This window comes from Sorex araneus, chromosome 5 (genome assembly GCF_027595985.1).
Source record: "Sorex araneus isolate mSorAra2 chromosome 5, mSorAra2.pri, whole genome shotgun sequence".
NCBI classification, from domain to species: domain Eukaryota; kingdom Metazoa; phylum Chordata; class Mammalia; order Eulipotyphla; family Soricidae; genus Sorex; species Sorex araneus.
Window position 1 is genome coordinate 158,998,824 of NC_073306.1, and position 17,713 is coordinate 159,016,536.

The 17,713-nt window shown below is 37.5% G+C and overlaps 1 protein-coding gene across 4 annotated transcripts in view; it reads right to left on the reverse strand.

Annotated features, from left to right (window-relative positions):
• PPARGC1A (PPARG coactivator 1 alpha) overlaps positions 1-17,713 on the reverse strand; it is a 713,065-nt gene that overhangs the window by 26,906 nt on the left and 668,446 nt on the right. For all 4 annotated transcript variants that reach the window (XM_055140706.1, XM_055140707.1, XM_055140705.1 and 1 more), the window contains 4 exons: positions 15,942-16,064; positions 14,901-15,105; positions 9,611-9,656; positions 9,428-9,501 (listed from right to left, as the gene is read on the reverse strand). In XM_055140706.1, coding sequence (XP_054996681.1) covers positions 9,428-9,501; positions 9,611-9,656; positions 14,901-15,105; positions 15,942-16,064 — 448 coding nt within the window. The remainder of the gene's footprint in view (positions 1-9,427; positions 9,502-9,610; positions 9,657-14,900; positions 15,106-15,941; positions 16,065-17,713) is intronic.

The window sequence follows — 17,713 nt, forward strand, 5'->3', positions numbered from 1 at the left end:
CTGTGCTATCGCTCCAGCCCCCTGGATGGAAGATATTTGAGGATTAATGAGTCAGTGGGTAGGGGAGAGGAATTCAGATCATTCTCTCAACTTTTGGACTGTTTCACTAAAACACCTTTAATCGAAGACTACCTTGGCATGAGACTGATAAATTCCAAAGAATATAATACTTCATATCCTGCAGACTCGCTTCAAAATCTCTACCCTGCTAGAGTTGGTTCATACTTGTAACGAAGCAAAATAAAAGTGTGAGGAGCATTGTTTTAACATCTTGTCAAACTTTTAAGATGAACCAATGGGACAGGGAATCCTGTGACTGCAGCTGAGTGAACCAAATTTCCTAACCCCAACTCTCCATGCTCAATTTTGCCCACAGCACCCCATCAGACCTGGACAACACTCCATCCTCAATTCCTTAATGCTGCCACCTTTGCTCATCTTCTCCCTAATGTCCAGACTCTCAATTTCATCCTGCAAGCCTACATCAAAGTGCTAAGGCTTCCCATAACCTCCAGGTTCTTTTCCATGTGTTGATTTTCTAGGGAATGTGTACATTTGGGTGTTGACAGTACAAGGTATATTCCATGCTCTCTCTTGAACTTAGCAGGTTTTGACAGATTTATGTGAGGACAGATGGCCATTACAGGCTGAAGGCTGACAAGAGGCAGTTCAGAGCATTGTTAACACACTTGCACAAACTCGCAGCAGTGCAGCACTGTGCAGAATGTAATTCAGACTATAGCTTTTTTATTGCTGCCTATTTTCTTTTGTCAAAAGAGCCTGCTGTGCAGAGCAACAAATGGCCGCTATTACCCAGAATGTAATGGGTGTCAGACAAATCACGTAACACAAACAATCAAGAGTATGTAGGTCATATTTCAACAGAGCACAACCTTAGCAATATTTATGATTACTGCATTGAAATGTGCTCTATAATAAACAAGTACCTCTACATCACTCACACTTATGCACTTCTGCACAGCAAATCTGGGAGAAGTGGTGCACACTCCACAGCCATCGTTTTAAACACCCCTTTCTTTAAAAAAAAAAAAAAGTCTGAGACAAGTTTTGTTTTGTTATTCATTAAGGGATATGGAATGATTTTCTGAGAGGAGTTATCTCTTGAGTTTATCTAATTGAGTGACTAATAATGACTTTTCTGCTCTGTGCTCTATTTTTTTTATTTGCTTATTTTTCTTTAGTCCATGCATCACAATCCATCCAGTAACTTTCACAGGATTTTCTAAAAGTCCTGTTTAGTTTGTTTAGTATGTTTTACAGAATCTATCGCTGTCTCTAACTTGTCCTGGAGTTTATTTGAGATTGGAATTTTCCTTCTGTCATGTGCCAATTCAGATGTGTCTTCATAAAAAACAAGGAAAAGATGAATTTCTAATCCCTCTGAACACTCACCAAAAGAGGAAGACTGGGCAGAGAGATGGGCAACTTTTTCTACTCACTATTTTAAGTCACAAGAATTTGGAACGATTGTTACGAGAGCATAGGAAGGGCTGATACTAAGTATGAACTGTGACTGTTACACCAGTTCTCAAAATATTCTGTTGATAAAGCTTGTCCAGTGCCCTGTCCCTTCTCCCCCTCTGCCCTGAAGCTGGAGCCCCTCAAGAGACAGCAGAAAAATGTTAACAACTGTGCAGAGGGGCCTCCTAGTACCCTGGCTGGCATCAGTTCCATCAGCTCTGATTAAGAGAATTTCTGCCTTACTGCTTTTTAAAAAATATTTAGCATATTTCCCCTGATCACCAGGGGACAAGCTCTTACTAAGAGCTTCAGAACATTCCTCTGAGATGTGCTCAATTCCCCAACTATCATTCATGGAAGATGAAGATTTATTCGTTAGTCCTTGTTCACTTTCCCACAAGCGAGAGCAGAAATCAAGGGGTGGAAAAAGAGCCTGGCTTTCTGGCTGTCCACACCAAACTCAAAAAGCTAGTATGGCAAGAACTTAGCCCTATATTCAGAAAATAAAACTGAGGAACAAAGGAATTATTTTTACAGACAAATGTAGGATCAAAAAATAAGTGTTTTCAAATGGAAACGGAAATATTTGGTTGGAAAAATAGAAGAAATTTCTGACAGTAAGAAATGCTGGGAGTTAGGAAAAAACACAGCTGATAAATCACTTGCCTTGCATGTGGTTGACCCAGTTTTGATCAGAAGCATCCCATATAATCCCCTGAGAACTTCCAGGAGAGTTCCCTGAGTGCACATCAGGTGTGGCCCGATCCTACCCCCCACCCCCTAAACACACATACACACACACACACACACAAACACACACACACACACACACACACACACACACACACACACACCCCAAAACTTCTAAACATTGGAACAGGTGTGGCAGTCCATCCCAGAAAATGTGTAGTATTTCCTGACGAATGAATGGATTCTTCAGGGTTAGATTTGGATCCTAAGACCTATCAGCACCACCATCACCCTTCGAGTTCCTGAATGTGCTGGTTTTCTGTTTAAAATCACCCATCACCAAGTACTGCTCGTATTTTGCTTCGACTTATTTTCCCAGTGATTTCCCATAAGAAAACAAATAAATCTAAGAAGGGTATACAGCAAATGCATGTTGTTCCTTTATTATTTAGTTTATCAAAATGAACTGCTAAGTGGGAACTCAAAAAAAAAGGGGCATGATTAGAGCATTCTACTAGAAAGAAGAAAATCAAAAGTGTTGGTTAATGTATACAACTTTTTTTTTAAAAAAAAGTAGTAAGGTTATTGAAGTAACTCTGAATGGCTTACTTAAAATGAGGGAGAACAGAAATATAAGTGATAGCCAAAAGAATGGCAGGCAATATATTTGTTTTGTTTTGTTATTTTTGCGGGGGGATCTTTTTCGGTCATACCCAGCTATGCTCAGGGGTTACTCTAAACTCAGGAATTACTCCTAGTGGTAATTCAGGGGTTACTCTGCCCTCAAATTACTCCTGGCCCTGCACTCAGGAATCACTCCTGGCAGTCAGGAAACCATATGGGATGCCAGAGACCAAACCTGGGTCAACCACGCACATGCCCTACCTGTTGTATGGTCACTCCAGCAATAATGTGTTAATATATTAAGTATCTGGTTCTGGGTCTGGGGAATACTCAAAAAGCTGGAGCACATGTTTTGCATGCGAGAGTCCAGGTTTGATCCCTGGCACTGGTTGCTACCCTTAAATACAGAGAAAGAATAATCTTTAAACACCGATCTTGGTATGAACAAACACATATTCAATTCAAGTTAAAAAAAAAAGAAAAGGGAAATAAATGATACCTACTATATTAAAATCAGGATGTGGGGGGAATGGAAAATATAAATGGAGGAAAGCATTGCCAAGACTACTGTGTTAAGGGGGTGAGTCTGCTCTTCTCATTTTCCTAATTAGTTATCAAATAGGATGCTACTTTTTAAAATCAGTTTGGTGACAACAATAATCGAAACCATTTGCATAGACACAAACATGAAACTTCAGGGTCAGTCACTTTGGTACCTAACCAAATTCCTTCATAGCTTGTGTGAAATATCATCATCTGGTTGAGCTGACATTGTTTTGCCTTTTCCATTTTAAAAACAAAAAAGTCTAGCACTCTGGAAATCTCCATATGCAATAGATTTGAATGCCTTCTGCCAAAAGAGCATTCTCTTTTCTCTCATCTTGCTTTACTAACAGCTATTTTGAAATCAAATTAGTTTTTACACCTGTAAAAGAGAAGCGTTTTTTTTTATCAGCCAAAATGAGCTAGTTTAGGACAATCACAAAGTCAGACCAGCTGGCGATATCTAATAAAGCAAACTTCCTATCTCATCCCTCCTGTTTCTCAAAGACGCTGCAGATGGGACAGAGGGATTATTCTGGAGGTCTTAGAATTTTGTTGACTCTTTACTTTTCCACCTAAATGTTTGGAAACTGTTAGAAAAATTGCGAGCAGAGGAAGAGTAGATATAGGGGGCATCTTGAGATACTTCCTCTGATACTACTGAACAGATTAAGGGTATAAAATAGAGACCAAACATCAGCAGATCAACAACAGAAACACCCTCTCTGACCCTCTCTATCCCCTGCTGCTACCGTGGCAGACATCACTAATTGATCATGACATTCCCACTGAGTACAGACTTGGCCTTAGAATCCTTTTCAACACAGTGCTCCTGGCAGCCAATACCAATCAATGACACTTGGCAAATGAAATGAAACCTATTTAACATAACAGATGTCAACTACTAGCTTTAAAATTCAGGCTTTAAGAAAGAGACATAATCTCTAGTCAGACAAACCTGCTCTGAACCTAGAGTTCACCAGAGATTCGATCAGCATACAGCTTTTTTTATTTCTCTCTCTCTCAAAGTAAAATGGGCAGAAAACCAAAAAGACAGTATACACTAGAATGGAGTATCTAACCTCCAGACTTCGGAGTAATTATAGAAGTAGCTGTCACTGAGAAATTATCAAGGAGATTTTCCTATCCTAATTTGATAACTCCGATATTGACACTGAAAGCAGTGTATGGACAATTTTGTTGGAAATTTGGGTGATTTTTCCATGCAAAAAAAAAAAGATTATATAAGTTCCTATGTGAGTATGCCAAAAAAGATATAGTATTAAGGCCAATGAAAGGGAAATGTTAATATATTTCTAGACAAAAATTCAAAAAAATCGGAACAACAAAGAGCAGACTAAGTAAACAGAAAATTTAAACAAAACAGCAAATGCTAACTGAATATTTTTTTATGCTGACTCTGAACCATTAAGACATTTTTGTGTTTTATTTTTCTACAGTAATTTAATGAGATTCAGGTTTTGTATTTTTCTTCATTTGATGTGTAGGGATTCTGAGTCTTAATAGAAGTCAGTTAAATTGACCAAAGGCCATTCAGCTAGATGGTGGTAGGTTAAATCTGGAGTTTGAACTTAAGTTTGTCGAATTTCAGTGCCAATATTTTGCATAGATTCACTAGACTATCTACTGTCCAAAAAACATCATAGACTATTTTTATTAACATTTTTTCTGCTTGTAGAGTAGATTAATTCAGGGTGCTCACATTAAATTACCATTTTTGGATATCAGAAATTGTTGAATGATAGCAATTTTATGTTTCAATCTATATTTTAAAACTTTAAGTTAGACCATAATTAAACTTGGATACTATAAATATGACTTTAAAATTGAGGAAAATGGCTCAGAAAAGATCAAAGATATAGAAGAGTCTTAGTAATGAAAAGATGATGTAGACAAGGTATGCTCTCCCTTAACCTTTTCACTACCATCCCAACTAGGCCAGTGGACCAATGAGAGGCCCCCAAGAAATGGTGCTGCTTGGGCCTGTGGTTTCAGGAATTACAATGATGGGGAGGGGTAGTGTGGGGTGTGGGGGGTGGGGTGCAGAGACGCTAGGGCCTCCTGTTTCCAGGGATTACCTGGATTATAAGGCTGGTGAGGAGGCAAGAGCATATGGCTCTGAGGACTGAACTATTTCTCAGGTCCCTTTAGTGATTCTTTTGAAGCATAATATTACAGTGATTGTCACATCCTTCAAACATAACTACATAACAAATTTTGCTAAGGATTCTTGGACATAGTGGAGTTCACAGACCTCTCACATTACGTAGTGTGTCAAATCCATACTAATTCTATGCAAAAACAAAACCACACAACTTGTCTTCTAGTCTCTGCCTTCACACACCAGCTCCGAAGGCAAGTCCTAACCGTTCCTACCCTCCTCCTTCATGGCCTCCCAACTACTCATCTGCTCATGCCACAGCTCTAAATGTCCCCTTGAATGTATTTGCAATGCTGCTGTAATACATTGTGACCGAAACTCTGTTTCTTAAATTTGAACTTTAGCACTTAATATCACCGTACTCAACAAACTAAAACTATCTTCTCTTCCACCTTTTTTGGAAATAGGAAAATGTTGTACATACTAAATACTACCTTCTCTTCATTCTACTTGTAAAATGTCTTATCTTTCCTGCAGACTATAAAACCACATCTTAAATACCTTGAGCATTGATTTAGCACCATTTTGGCCCATAAACTATGTAACATGCTTCACAATGATTAGTGTCTATGTCTTACAATGGTTATACTTCTACCAGTATCTTGCATATCGCAAGCAGAGAGCAGGTATTTAAAAAAATGGTGATAATTGATACTCATTGTAACCTCAAATCTTTCAAAGTACCAAGAATAAAGAAGATACATTTTGGTTAAGCAGATACATTTTGGTTAAAGAGAAAAACATTAATCAATGCATATATTTTTAAGAATCACAACTATATTTAAAAGTATCTTCTATAAATCTATTAATAGCTGCAAATAATTTTTAATAGAAAAGGCAAGTATTTTTTCAAAAATATAACTAAATTATTTAAATTTAGGTATCTATCAAAAGAGAAATGCTAAAACTTTTCACAAGTTTCCCTAATAATATGATATCACTTATGAAGAAATACTTTTACATGTATTTATGCCCAAAATTAAAAATTGATTTTTAAAATGAAGATAGCCAATGCCAGCAGAGATGTAATAAAACAAGTATAACCAAACAATTTCACTAGAATTGTAAATGGAAATACCCCTTTTGAAAATAATAAAGAATAATCAGAAGCCCCCAAAATATAAATTCTTAAATTCAGTACTAATAGTTACTTAACAATTAAATATGAGAAATAAGATTTAAGAATTTATATAAATTTACAATTTATATAAGTGTTACTATTTCAAAATGGCAATATTTTAAAACAACCTAAATATATAACAATAGCAAATATTTGATTTATTAACAAATCATGTAAACATTGTTTTACCTAGTAAAAAAATAGCTAATGTAGCACATTCAAAATCTAATAACAGTCGACAATAGTTCCAAAGATGTTTATACTGAAATTTTGATTTAAAAAAATCAAGATGCAGAGTTACACAGAGTTAGCCCTCTGCCTCTGCACACGCTACATTGTCTGATTTAAACAACTGTAGTCTGAAAATATTTCCTGTATAGTAAGACCTCGGAAGGCTGTTTGTACTGAACATGTAGATATTTTTTGTCATTATTTCCTAATTTATCTAGAATTACATCAATTTGCATAGCATTGACATCTTATCGGACATTATAATTAATCTAGTGATAATTTAAGGCATAGAGAAAGAAATGCATAGGTAACATGTGAATCTTATTCTGCATCTTTTGAGCATTCATGAATTTAAGCATCTCAGGGGATCAGAGAATCAATCTTTTCAGATATCAAGGGACACCAGTATATGTAAAATGTTGACAAATACATAAAAATATCCACAGAAGAAAATTCCACTGATCTATTTTGTATCTTAGACCTGTATTTCATCCTGTAGACTCCTGAGACTTTATATTATAAGCTAATAGCATTTTTCATCAGAGCAAAGTAAAAAAGTGCTTACTTAATGTAAAACTCATGATTGGTATATATGTAGTGGAAGCTTTCTCAATGCTCTTTAAAGCAAAGTTACACACAAATATCCACAATATTCTTAGTATTCCTGTGTTGTAGATTTCTTTAAGTTGAATTAATGTACTTTATCAAAACCCTTTTGTTATTACCCTTTTGATTGCTGACTAAAATGATATTAACATAAAAATATAAGTGAAATTTGATTGGGAAGCTTCTATGAAAAGACTCAATAAAGGTCTGGAACCAAAAGAAGGCTGCCATAATTCTAAGTGGACCATACCAAAAAAACACCGGGAGAACATTAAAATCTATGATTATAATTCATAAACAAATGTAAAACGAATTTTTCATTCATTCTAACACACATTTCCAATTCTTTTCCTTTGAAGAGCAAGAAACAAATGGCAGATACTATCTGGGATGCACTAATTCTTGATTTGTGTTACAAGGATGGATTAATTCCCAATAAGCATGCTCAGTTTCAAGCCAAAGGTCTGCATCTTTAATCAGAAACTGGATATTTATTAGTAATAAGTCAAGAAAATTGATATGTAAGTATATGTTAAAATCCTTTACTAAGAGAAAAATTATATATACTTAAATCAACTTTTTTAGATAAACCTACACAATACTTACCCTCATAGGTCATATAAGAACTCAAATGTGTATGTGTGTGTATAAAACATTACAAAAGTTTCTCATATGTATAAATTACAGTTTAAAAAATGTTATGACCCAAAAGCAAAAAAAAAGTTATGGTATAATTTTATAAGTAAATATATATGCACATGTATATATGTCTCTATGTTTATAACTGAATATATATGCTCATAGATAAAAGCATATAAAGTATATTACATACGTCTATACTTATATGCATATGTGACACAATCACATATTTTTAAAATATGTATATAAATGCCATGAAATTCACTACTCTACTGCTTTACCAGATCATGCAATCATGCAACAGACCCTCATAAAGAGGTAATTTAGCAAACTCAAAGTGTGAAATTAAACTTAGCAACAATGACCAAGGTGCGTGTAGGCACCATAGTTCTGGATGAAAGCATCGTGTTTAACTTTCTCTTTCACTCTTATCATCAAGGGCCAGGGTCAAGGAACTTTGTTCAAACATCTAAAGACTCACAACCTGGTGGGGCCCAAGTATCTTTGGGATACAACTTCTGCTAAGGTCATTATTTACAACAAACTCAGTCTGACTAGGACCTTTGGGATTAATAAATTTCTCAGGGGTATCTTAGTTTTTGAAGCTTCTTCCTCCTTCAGTATAAAATAGAGCCTTGCTAAATGAGTTCAGAAGTTTTAGGTGAAGAAAACTGATCCTGTTTAAAATATACAAGAACATTTTATTTTGGCGGATGAGCATTTTATCATTTTTCTCCTGTTCTAAAAAGACATAACAATGGTATATCTTTAGGAGAGCAATATCCTGTCCTGTATGAGAGGAAGTAAGAAAATATTCTATGAAGCATGATAATTAGTAAGAGTGCATGCAAACCCTTGCTCCTTGCTTTCTGGATTTGTGGTGATTTTAGGCAAATCTCTGAACAATATATTCTCATCCTAAACATAAGAAAACTACTACCATCCTCACGAAGTTGTTGTGAAATTAGCCGAAACCACTTAAATGCATGGCATATTTATTGAGTAGGAGATCAATATATGTTAATTTCTCCTACTCCCGTTTTGGTGTCTTAATCTTAAATAGTTATTTAAGGATCCAGAGTAATTATATACATTGCAAGGTCTAGCCCAAGTCTGAGACACATTAAATGTCTTCTCTTAAAAAAACAGATAAATAACTGAAAACTATGGTTAACTTTGTACCCACCATTATTTGCTCCTCTTTGTGATTTCATTAATTGTGTAAATAATAAAGTTAATGATTCAACATGCAGCGCGCGCGCACACACACACACACAAACACACACACACACACACAGAGTAAGGCTTACCTGCAGTTCCAGAGAGTTCCACACTTAAGGTTCGTTCAATAGTCTTGTTCTCAAATGGGGAACCCTTGGGATCACTGGAAGATATGGCACATTTATAAAAACAAACTGAAATGGAGTTGCTGTAGCCAAATGTATTAGAACCCCCTTCCCTTTCTGAAAATGGTTACACTTCTTAATACTTACTTTGGTGACTCTGGGGTCAGAGGAAGAGATAAAGTTGTTGGTTTGGCTAAAGGGAAAAAAAGGAAACTAATTATGAAATATTGGGTGTTTTTCAGCTTTTTTTTTTCTATTACAGTCAGGTTGGAAACTGGAAGGTGAAAAACTAATGTAAGGAATTCCCTGCATATTGGCTCAGAGTCAGAGATGAGTCCATTTGTCTTATGTTAAAACAAATTCCAAACATTTGCATCAGTAAATTATCATTTGAAAACACGTACAAAAATAGTATTTTCCCCAAAAAGTAGCATCCCAGTTAAGGATACCAAATTTTCATCATACCATCAAAGAGAAATAATGTTTTCTGCTTTAATTTGGAATACAGTACACGGTTTGTTTAGACAAGAAAACAGCAGCGTAGCTACAAGATGACAGAACGTTATGAATATTCAGTTGACTTTTCTCCTAAAATGTATAATTTTATATCTAGCCTCGAGAATAGGTTATTTCTATGAGGCCAAAGCTCAAGCAATAACCATCCCATTCACTGAGAATTAATTTGAGAGATTATGACAAATTGTGGCTATGGACCCAGATGGTTCAAAAAGGGTTCAAATCCTTAAATCTGATAGACAACTAAGAGAAAGATATCATGTTTATCAGTTGAGAGGCCTATATCACTTGCAAAGAGAGCTCATCTACTTCTTTTTATGCTTCCTAAATCTTACCTCCTACAGGAGGCATTTCCCAATTATGAAGGGTGGAGTAAGAATCTTCTCACTCCAAAATTTCAATTGCTTCTCCTTGGCAGTCTTGTATTTTGAACAGAAGGAGGGGAAAAGAAGATAAGAAACGTACTTGGGATATTCATCCACATATAATGTATAGAACTATGCTTATCTATAGAACTATATTTATATGTATGTAGGTTTATGTCATTTTTTTTCTACTTTCAGAAGGTCAAGAGGCAGTCATTTATGTACTGAAAATCAAGGACTTGAAACCACAAAGGTCTTTAGAATAAACTTTCTTATTTTATGGATGAAAAACCTGAGACCTAAAGTTACTAAATAATATTTCAAGAACCATAAAACTAGGAACTGACAGAGTTGGCCAAGAATATGTTTCTTTTATCCCATTATCAAAAGGAATGACATTCAACAGAATTTAAAGTAAATTAATGGACCCCAGTAATTAAGGTCCTTTGAAATGCAAAAATATTACTTATGTCAAAGTAGGCTGAAATTAGGTACTTACTTGAATAAATAGCGTTTACATTTTCAATTTACAGGTTTATTTTTTAAACAAATGAGCAGCTTATTACTTATCCAATATGCATCCAGAAATATGAAGCTCATTCTGTCTTCTACAAATTAGAAACATTGACTTTTTTGAGTATAATATGTATATATATGTGCATGTGTGTACACATACACACACATATACACATACATACACAAACATACACACAGATAGATGAACTGGTTTTACTTTTTAAAAACATTTTTTCACCTGGTCTGATACAATGAGCCTTTCAAAAAAACACACTTAGGAAGGAACTTGACCAACCTTTATGACCAACTCATACTTAGGATAACACACGTGGGTTCTATAGCAAATATCACGAGATATCAACTATGTGCTTCATCACTCAATAGATGTATGGTGAAAAATATTTACCACTAAGATTTCAGTGTACAAATTGTGGTGTAGGCTTTGTGAAATACTGAAAGAAAGATACGCCCCTCCCAATTTTTCATACTTGGGTTAAGGTCAGGCCACGGGCAATGGAAAAAACAGTGTCCATATTTAATGAGACCGAACTCAAGCAGGAAATGAGGGTCCTAGAAAAGGGTTCAGCCTCAAACTACACACAGGAACTAATCCCTGAATAATCCAATGCTTTAACAGGAGTATTCATTTGGTTTACAGGGAGTATAATGGTACCAGTAAGCAGTAGATCAGAGACTCTTGAAGTCAGGAACACATCTTTCTCATGCAAATTTATGCTATTTTGATGAACAACTGCTTTAGCAAGTGAATAAAAAGCTAATAAAGGGGAAACTAACACCATGTGAATCAAAGGCCAAGCTCTTTTCCTAAGGAGCCACCTACCCCCCAAACCCCTGACTGCACACTGTCACAGACAGCACACAGGAAGCACAGGGAGAATATTGCAACCCAGTAGAAGGGAACCTCACTGGATCTTCCGAGTTACCACCTATTCGATTCTTCAATTTTAAATAATTTAAATAGTCCCTGAGAGTGAGTGTATAGTTACTGTTGATTACCAAAAAACAATGTATGCATTTTGTTTTTGTGTTTTGCTTTTCAGGTCACACCTGGCTCTGCACTCAGGAATCACTCTTGGCAGCGCTCAGGGGACCATATGGGATGCTGAGAATCAAACCCAAGTCGGCCGTGTGCAAGGCAAATGCCCTACCCACTGTGCTATCACTCCAGCCCCTGTATGCAATTTTTAAGACTTTTAATAAATACTTAAAATTGAGTCTTTGCTTTTTTGGTTTGGGTTGGTGTGGTTTTGATCACAGGCACAAGGTCCTCCGCACTTCCCGCACCATCCCCACTCCTCACCCCCCACCCCCATCCAGGATACGTTTGTCTGTGCTTACTCCTGGCTCTGTGCTCAGAGATTGGTCATGAAAGTGCTCAGGAGATCCTATGCGGTGCCTGCAAGGCAAACATCTGAACCCCCGTACTCTCTCGGACCCTGTGGCAAGCATTTTATGCCTTGCCATGCATATCTTAAAACAATGAATTTCAGCTAAACAATCTTTTCTTCCCAGCCTAACTCAATTCCTCACCACTCTACCTTGTGAAAGTACACAGGAATGTGCAAACTACTTCGAATATTTTAAATCTTAATTTAAAATCTTGTAATCCATTAATAATCCTTCAAAAAAAATTACAGAACCTAGAGAACAAACAAAACTTAAAGAATCAAAAACACCCTTAAAAATATGTGCCTATTCAGAAACCAATCTCGGAATGCAGCGGCTGCTGGCAGAAATACCTCTGGACTTAATACCAGAATTCCAAAACTGGGCGGCCGCTTTCGAGACCATGTAACATCATATGCTCTTTCTTACCAACAATAGAAAACATACAATCTAATGATGCCATTCTGACTGGTCTGACTGTTGGGAGAAAAACTCCAAATTATGATAGTGAGTTTCCTGTTGAAAATTGAATGTAATCAAAGTAAGGAAAGAGTAAAGTGAAAATCATCTGCCACACAGGCAGAGGGGGAGTGTGGGGGGGTATGCTGGGGTTTTTGGTGGTGGAACATGTGCACTGGTGAAGGGATGGGTGTTTGAACATAGTATGTCTGAGACTCGATCCTAAAAGCCCTGTAACTGTTCTCACGGTGACTCAATTAAAAATAAATTAAAAAATAAAAAATAAATAAACATGTGCCTATGGACTGATGTATAGACTTCAGGATTTCTTGGAACCTGGGACAGCCCGTTCTGCTCCAGACATTCACTGTTTGTTTCCAGTTCACACACTAGAGTGAACTTGGCTGGCGTCTGTTCCTGGGAAGCCAATACCATAGACTGGCCCCACTGTACATCTGGTTCCATTCTAACCATTACTGGTTCTGGGCCTGCAAAAGAGGAGCTGAGTAGGACAAAGTGAGCAGATAACCTGGCTTATTTCTATATGTAGCACTGTCACTGTTGCATTGTCATCTCATTGTTCATTGATTTGCTTGAGTGGTAACATCTCCATTGATGCCAAAAACAGTAACATCCCCAGACTTGTTGTTACTGTTTTTGGCATATCGAATACACCAGGGGTAGCTTGCCTGGCTCTGCCGTATGGGTGGGATAGTCTCGGTATCTTGCTGGGCTCTCCGAGAGGGATGGAGGAATCGAACCACTTCTATATTTATATCTATTCCCCCAAAATACAACTAGGCAGAGACAGGGATTTTAAGCTCTCCACCCAGAAATACCTGCTTGAGAACCACTGTGAAACATTAGAGGAAGGTTCCTGAAAGTCTTTAACTCTATGCTGAGACAGGGATGAGGGATATCCTGAATACTGAGGAAGAAAACTTGTAGGAAATGAGCATGGTTAAGAGAAGGACCAAGGATTAGAGGCCCCTCCGCCACTGGTGGGAAAACTGGGAAAATAAAAGAAAGACAAAGAGGTAGAGTCTTTGGATAGAGCTTTTAGAATATGCCTCTTTTAAATGGAGCTAAAAATCAAATCCAGAATATTTTAAAACACCAAGGGAGGGGCTGGAGCAATAGCACAGTGGGTAGGGTGTTTGCCTTGCATGCAGCCGACCCGAGTTCGATTCCCAGCATCCCATATGGTCCCCTGAACACCACCAGGGAGTAATTCCTGAGTGCAGAGCCAGGAGTAACCCCTGTGCATCGCCAGGTGTGACCCAAAAAGCAAAAAAAAAAAAAAAAAAAAAAAAACTTAAAACACCAAGGGAAAGAACCAAAATAGGATGGTATTTCTATCGCAGTTGGACAGATTTTCCCTAAATTACCTGATTTGCCCCAGACGCATTGGTCTTCTAAGAACATAAGAGGATTTAAAAACAAAAACAAAAACAAGAAAACCCTCAAATGTTTATAAAATCTAAACATCACTATGAGTCACACCCAGCTGTGCTCAGGGTATTTGCTGGTGGTCCCAGGAGGATCCTACACATGATGAAAATTAAGGGCTTTAGAAAAGGCCTTCACTCCTACATCATCTCAGGCCACAAGGAATTTTTTTTTAATAGGAAATAAAATCTTCTTAGTTTCTGGAATTAAAAAAAAAAACTACTGAGAAAAAGTGGTGTAAAAAAAGTAAATGAATAAAGAATGCAGTTAATCATTATGAGAGATGGTGTCTGTGTGACTTCTTAAGATATATATATGGCGAATCAACAATCCCTCTTTTTAAAGGAAGCCCAAAAACTTCTCTTCACTGAACTGACTGGCCCAGCTTCCTCAGCATCAATGACCTCAGCATCCTGGAGATTCCTGGGAACTGCATCTGTGGCGGCTGCAATGCCCCTCCCCCACCCCCGTCCCAGCTAGCATTTCAGCCTTTGGGTGACAGAGAGTTAGGTTGCACATCAGCTGAATAGGATATGGTCAACCGGTGTCTGAGAAAGCATTCCCCGCCCTCCCCCACCCTGCCCCATCTAGAAGAAAGTGCTGGATTCTCCTTCCTGAAACACTCTGCATCCACATCCTGGAGTTGGGACCTTCTCTTGCTGGAACCCAGAGACTCTTTGGAGAGAGCCGGTGGCCACAGCCTAGGTTTGGACCCTCCAACCTACCTTGTAAATGATGCGACTGGGATTGTGTATGGGACTTCTTCTTGAAGGTGCTTTTGTCTCTGCTGCTGTTCCTGTTCTCTGTGGGTTTGGTGTGAGGAGGGTCATCGTTTGTGGTCAGATACTTGAGAAGCTCCGAGCAGGGACGTCTTTGTGGCTTTTGCGGTTGACAAATGCTCTTCGCTTTATTGCTCCATGAATTCTCGGTCTTAAAAACAAGGCATAAAGAAAGCTAAAATTAGTGAACTGAACCTTATCAGAATGGATATAGGTTTTCTGAAGAGATGAGATTTTCAATGAAGTGTTCAGTCTAAGTGTACTAGATCTATGAGCTGTGAATAATTGTTTGCAGAACAAGGAAAGAAAATTACATTTAAAATTCCTAAATGACATTTATGCAGCTTTTTATTTCATTTCTCCTACATTTCAATGTTCCTACTCAGCAACATGTAACTAACAAGACCCTACAGCGCCTTTACTGTGAATAAAGGGAAAGGGGAAAAAAAAAAGAAGCTGGTTTAAACCTTAATTTGCCACTGATTGCTGGAGCCCAGTATTCACAATTCTCTTAAGTACCCCTTAACGCTCAGTTTTCACTCACAGTGAATGGCAAGACAAACATTGTCTAATACAGCTTGCTAACCAAATTATGTCATTGCCAGTATTCCATCCAATTAATGGCAGAGATAGATCTTTGGCGGGGATTCCAAAGCAGTCTTTCTCAGGTTTGACAGCTGGCAAAATGGCAATCCCACTTCTTCAAGTCACTTGCTGATAATACCAACCCATCAGCAAATTTGATGGTAGCCCACCCTGCAGCATTTATTAGCAAAGTGGGTGAGAAACAACAGACGGTGGGACCTCCATGAAAGTGCCAGAATGGTGCTACTATGGGAAACCCATGCTAGGCCTGCTTCATGCTTCTGGAAGGACCCTTCGGATCAGACTGGAATTCACTCCTATAAACTGATCAGGTGCTTTATAGCTTCAGGCAAAGACCCATTATGATTTTTCCCTCCTAGAGCAAAAAGTTTATGTTTGTACCTTAACAACTGCAGGGTTTGTTCTGATCCTGTGATTGTGGTTTGCATGGTTCTGAGTGCTGAGACCACTGCATTCATTATAACTTAGCTGAGTGTTGGCCGGTGCCAGTAACAGCTTCTTAAGCTGGAAACACATCAGGGGAGAGGAAAAGCAAGAGATGTTACGTACCTTTTAAGCATTTGTAAAGAGTCAGTGAAATTTAAAAACTTGAATTCACTCATTTTAGGGATGAAAATTAATGATATCGCACCTTAGCACATAGTACTAAAGGAATTTTTTTTTAAGGAAGAAAAAGTTTGGCATTGTACTACCAACACGCTTTTATGTATATTCAAACTCAGTATTGTCTACCTTAATTTTTCTTTTAGATAAAATCAGGCAAAAACCACTTCCTATGAGTATTTCTGGGAAAAAAAAAAGACTCAATGAGAGAAGCTGCCTTGCTAACTAAGGATCTGGGGAGAATATTTCCTCATCCCCTCCATAACCTAAATTAATCAAGTAGCAATAAATGAAAGAAGTTTCTTTGAATCTTGAACTATGACTCATCACTGTCACTGTCACTGTCATCCCGTTGCTCATCGATTTGTTCGAGCGGGCACCAGTAACGTCTCTCGTTGTGAGACTTGTTACTGTTTTTGGCATATTGAATACGCCATGGGTAGCATGCCAGGCTCTGCTGTGTGGGCACGACACTCTCGGTAGCTGGCCGGGCTCTCCGAGAGGGGTCAAGGAATCGAACACGGGTTGGCCACGTGAAAGGCGAACACTATACCGCTGTGTTATCATTCCAGCCCTATAACTCATAATCAAGCAAAAAACATTAACTGATTCAAAGAGTATTTGATGAAGCACTTGTCACTAAAAAGGATGTCTAGGGAATCAGTCGGGAGATGCAGAGAATCTACTGTCCCTGGACCTCAATTCTTCCTTTGACGGTTTCCCTGCTCAAACAGGCAGTGAAATGGACTCAGAGTGATCAAGCCCTCTTCGTCAAAACAATTGAATGAATAAAAATCACCTGTCATCAGTAAAGAAATCAAAATCAAGGACAGTGAACAATGGAAGAATTGATACTAAATAACAATTACTGAAGAGATATTTTCTTCTCAACCAGAAATCTTGAAATGCAAAGAAATATAAGTAGAATGTCCTTAAGTTTTCATGAAGTGCTGTGAACAGTGAATACCACTGAAATGGTCGAGAAACAACCTCTAAAAGGCACGCCGAAGCATGCTCTCCAGGTTTGGAGGATAGCCTTCCATAATTTACGTAGTGTGCTCTTAAATGAGAATTATGGCAAATGACAAATGGCTCCCATAGATGAGAAGGTAAACTGTGTCTTAGAACTAATAAAATTCTTGTCAAGCACTGCATTGAAAAGAAAATTCACTCTTCGGTTCCAACAAATTCTCTGCTTCATTGCCTAACATAAATTTAGGCAACTTGGGTTGCAAATGTGCTATTATTTTTCAATCTTCATAAGAATTATGGATCCAAGTCTTGTATATCCCTTGGTCTACCTTCTATACTTAGAATCTAAGAATAAAACTGTAAGCAACCTCTTGGCAGAGTGAACATGTTTTTCTCAAAGTTTGAAGACTAAAATTATAAGTATGTCAATGATTATATAGTTTATTATCGTGAAAAATAGGCAGTAGAACTAAATCTCTAATACAAAGGGATGGGTGATTAATTGCTACATCTTCAAACAATAAGAAATGCAACCTATATGCATAATAATAAAAATATAAAAAGCAGCAAAAATATTC